General features: G+C 46.3%; 1 protein-coding gene across 1 annotated transcript in view; it reads right to left on the reverse strand.

Moving 5' to 3' along the window:
* Positions 1-328: 328 nt before the first annotated feature.
* The window catches only part of LOC101348455 (anomalous homeobox protein-like), a 28,644-nt gene continuing 24,002 nt past the window's right edge, over positions 329-4,970 (reverse strand). Inside the window, exon 10 of the mRNA XM_023738655.1 lies at positions 329-434. Coding sequence (XP_023594423.1) covers positions 329-434 — 106 coding nt within the window. The remainder of the gene's footprint in view (positions 435-4,970) is intronic.

Below are 4,970 nucleotides of genomic sequence, written 5' to 3' on the forward strand. Positions count from 1 at the left end.
CAGCTCCCTACTCCCGCCTTGGTGCCACTCAAGCAGTGCCCCCAGCCTGTGACGGGGCTTAGCAGCTGCTAGGGGGCATGGCTGCCCCTTGTGTGGGACTTGTCCCCTTTCATTTTAATATTGCTTCACCCCCACAGTGTGCACACTGTTTAACGTTCTAGAAATGATATTAGGGATTATGTTACGAAGTGTATATCTATCTAGCTTAGGTCTATGAGTGAGATCGTTTGGGGTGGGGGCTCCTGGGGTGGTCAGGAAGGCCTAGTGGAAATGGTGGTTCAAGGTCCCTTCATCCCCTCTTGTCCTGGGGGTCCCCGTGTGTCTGGCCTCAAGCCTGCTCATGGTCCTCCTGACCAGCCTCCACCTGGGACTCCACTGAGTCAGGGATGACTTTGGTGGGCCCTCTTTCTGGAACCCGAGGGCTCCATCTGCTGCTAAGGGGAAGGAGAAGAGAAGGTGATGAGGCGGGAAACCGAAAGATGGCAAGTGAGTTGGGAAACTGCTGGATGGCAGCCAAGCAGAGCTAAGCTGCCATTTCCACTCCATCAAGGCCCCAGTGGGATGGTGCTGATCCGGTGAGGGTGGCATCATTACAGGAGCTGCCCACCAATCCTGATGGACCATGCCCCTGAACACGCCCTGAAGAGCCCAGCCCTATTCTGTTTCCTCCCCATATATAAACCCATATGCTAGCCATCAGAGAGCCATCTTGGCAACACATGTCCCAGTGAGTTCCTTTGCTTGGCCAAAAAATAAAGTTTTTCTTCTTTCGCTTTCACCCAGCTTCTACCTCAGTGTCGTGTAGAGCAAGACCTGGAGGTCTGTAACATATTTTGGCGAACCAGCCAGGAGCTCCACTTGGTGTTCAGGGTGTGCTAGTCCTGGCCTGACAAGGACTTCTTGTTCTGTCTGGGCCCCTCTTTGGACTCTGGGTGGATGCGCTCTGAACCCAGCAGCAACTCTGGAAAGCGAGGGAAAAAATATGCAATAATCAGGCAAGTACTATTTCTGGTGGATTTGAATCCTGGCAGGTCCATAAGGTGGTCCGTGGTAGATAGGACTAGAACCCTGCCATCTGGTGAGCGTCCCTCTGATTTGAACGGATGACCTTCTGTCTGAGTGCATCTGGAACTTGTGTTCTTTGTCTCTCTGCCTGTTTGTCTTCATGGGAGTGTGTAGGAGTAAGAACACGGGTAATGCTAAAAGCATTCCAGAGTGTTCACCCTCAGGGCTTTAAAAACAGCCCCACGGTATTGGTACAACGACAGATACATTGACCAATAGAACAGAATTGAGAAGTCAGATGTAAATCTATCCATCTACGGTCGCCTTATCTTCGACAAGGGCCCGAAGACCATCAAATGGGGAAAAGACAGTCTTTTTAACAAATGGTGCTGGCAAAACTGGATATCCAACTGCAAAAAAATTAAACAGGGCCCATACCTCACACCATATATAAAAACTAATTCAAAATGGATCAAAGACCTGAATATAAAGCCAAAAGCTATAAAGCTTATAGAAGAAAAAATAGGACTAAGGCTACAGGCCCTAATACACGGCGTTAACAGGACACAAACCATAACCATCAACACACAAACTCCAGAAGATAAGCTAGATAACTGGGATTTCTAAAAATCAAACACCTATGCTCTTCAAAAGACTTCACCAAAAGAGTAAAAAGAGAACCTACAGACTGGGAAAAAATGTTTGGACAGTACAAGTCAGACAAAGGTCTAATTTCCATAATCTACAAGAAAATCCAACACCTCTACAACAAAAAGACAAATAATCCTATTAAAAAATGGGCACAGGAAATGAACGGACACTTCACCAAAGAAGACATTCAAGCAGCCAACAGACACATGAGGAAATGCTCGTGTTCCCTAGCCATTAGAGAAATGCAAATTAAAACTACAATGAGATACCATCTCACCCCAGCATTACTGGCACGAATCAAAAACACTGGAAATAACAAATGTTGGAGAGACTGCGAGGAGATCGGAACTCTTATGCACTGCTGGTGGGAATGCAAAAGGATACAACCATTTTGGAAAATGATATGGCACTTCCCTAAAAAGCTAGAAATAGAAATACCATATGATCCAGCAATCCCTCTCCTAGAAATATATCCTATAGAAATAAGAGCAGTCACACGAATAGACATATGCACACCTATGTTCATGGCAGCATTGTTCATAATAGCAAAAAAATGGAAACAACCTAAATGCCCATCAGCAGATGAATGAATAAACAAATTATGGTACATAAACACAATGGAATACTACACAACGGTAAAGAACAATGATGAATCTGTGAAGCATCTCATAACATGGATGAAACTGGAGGACATTATGCTGAGTGAACTAAGTCAATCACAAAAGGACAAATATTGTATGAGACCTCTATTGTAAAAACCAATGAAAAAGTTTACATACAAAAAGTAACAATCTTTGTTCTTTATGAGGGATGAGGGGGGGAATACTAAATAGACAATAGATAAGTGGTATCTTGGGTGAAGGGTAAGACAGTACACAATACTGGGGAAGCCAGCACAATGTGTACAAAGAAAGGTCATGGAACCTTCATAGACACATCCAAACTCCCTGAGGGACTGAGCTGCGGGGCGGAGGGTTGTGGGGACCATGGTCTCCGAAAACATCTAGCTCAACTGGCAAAACACAGTTTACAAAGACAATGTTCTACATTCTACCTTGGTGAGTAGCATCTGGGTTCTTAAAAGCCTGTGAGCAGCCATCTAAGATACTCCACTGGTCTCACCTCTTTGGGAGCAAGGGAGAATGAAGAGAACAAGACACAAGGAAAAGATTAGTCCAAAGGACTAATGGACCACAGCCACTAAGGCCTCCACCAGACTGAGTCCAGTACAGCTAGATGGTGCCCGGCTACTACGGACTGCTCCGACCAGGATAACAGAGGGTTCTGGACAGAGCTGGAGAAGGATGCAGAACAAAATTCTAACACACAAAAAAAAAGACCAGATTTACTGGCCTGAAAGAGACTGGAGAAACCCCGAGAGTATGGCCCCCAGACACCCTTTTAGCTCAGTGGTGAAGTCACTTCCAAGGTTCACTGTTCAGCCGGGGTTTGGACAGCCCCATAAACAAAACGGGACTAATGAGGCACAGCAGTCCAGGTACAAGGACTAGAAGGCAGAAGGTGACAGGAAAGCTAGTGATAGGGAACCCAAGGTTCAGTAAGGACAGTGTTGACATGTAGTGGGGTTGTTAACCATTGTCATAGAGCAACGTGTGTACTAAGTGTTAAATGATAAACTATTTTGTTCTGTAAGCCTTCATCTAAAGTGAGAATAGCAGCACAATTGGAAGAGCGTAGTCCATGTCACTGAACTGTGCATGTAGAAATTTTTGAAATGGTGTATCTTTGGCTATGTGTATTTTCACCAAAAAAAAAGGTTGAGAAGTTAGAGGGTTAATATGTTGTGGGGTTGGTAACCAATGTCATAAAACAATATGTGTACTACTGTTTCATGAGAAATTATTTGTTCTGTAAGCCTTCACCTGAAGTACAATAAAAAATTTAAAAAAAAAATGCACACCCCACATGGGGCCAAGATGCCGGAGTAGTCGGATGCTTCCAGTGGATCCTCTTACAACAAAGACCCGAAAAAACAAGTGAATTGATTATATATGGCAATCTGGGAGGCCTGAACATCAAAGGCAGAGTAGAGGAACCAGACTGAGTGGCAGGGGGAGGGAGAGACCATTTGGAAGCAGCGAGGAGTTGCCAGACCTGACCCTGCGAGAACCTGAGCCCTTCAGGCCTGATCAGCTTAGGATGGAGCAGTGAGGCAGGCAAGTGGTGGTGCTCGGGAGGCCCATTTTCTGCACCGAGAGAGACCCAGTGCCAGAGGGTCTACACGGCAAACCAGGAGCAGTGAGAAGTAGACCTCGATGAAAGATAAGTAATTGGGTACGGCCTACCAAACGGATCAAAAACACCCCTCTTAGGGAAAAACTTCTCTCCCATTTACCTCCCCGTTCCCTACTCTGCACTGGGTCCTGGAATGGCTTTAGCAATTCCCAAGTCCCCTGGGGTGGAAGTAGGATCTGTCACATGCCCAGAGCCATTCTCCCTGCCTTGGAGAGTGAATAAATTAACAAACGGGAAAAAATTAACTGCTGGCTCCCCTAAGCCAGGAACCCAGGGTAGGCACAGCTCCTTTGCTTAGGCACAGGCATAAGGGATCCATGAACTTTGAGTGCCTTTTCCCCTGCATAGACTTGTGTGGGACCATTTCAACAGCATAGGCCTTCATTACCACAGTACAACAGGGTATATAACAGAAGTCTAACTTCAACTGTTTCAGCCATGAAGTGGCAGGTTCTTGACATTTGACACTGCTCTGCCCATTAAGCAGGGTCTTCACCTATCAACATCAGGGGCCTGAGGACTGGTGGCTCCACCCATGCCACCTAGCCACCTATGAAAGCTGCCCATGAATAAAAGGTGTCCCCCAGTCCTTACAGCCAACAGCATTAGGTGCTTATAGTCCAGCTGCAAAACCCACCCACAAACGCGCTCTAGGGAACAGGGACATGCCTTCCTCCTGGACACTCAGGGGCTGCCGTCGGCCTCCTGCCTTGCTCAGAGTGTGTCCCCCTGCTGCAGCCAGATGCCTGTGCCTACACCAATCACCCATGCCTGTCTAGGACTGTAAGAGCCTACACCACACACTTGGTGGCTATCTACCTGGGGACCTAAACTGAATCCATACAGGAAAAGTGGGTGGACTCCGGAGCTCACATACCTAGTAACAGATCTGACCACCTGGTGACAGGACATTAGAGTTTCAGAGGTGCCAATAATCAAACTAGCTCATATAAGCAGCCTATTTGGGCATATCAAAACAAAACAAGAAGCCAGGACACAGTAAGCAAACGTAAAAGAAATAAATATAATAACTTATTGATGGCTCGGAGACAACAGTC

This window comes from Trichechus manatus, unplaced genomic scaffold (assembly GCF_000243295.1).
Source record: "Trichechus manatus latirostris isolate Lorelei unplaced genomic scaffold, TriManLat1.0 scaffold00120, whole genome shotgun sequence".
In the NCBI taxonomy this organism is placed as follows: Eukaryota; Metazoa; Chordata; class Mammalia; order Sirenia; family Trichechidae; genus Trichechus; species Trichechus manatus.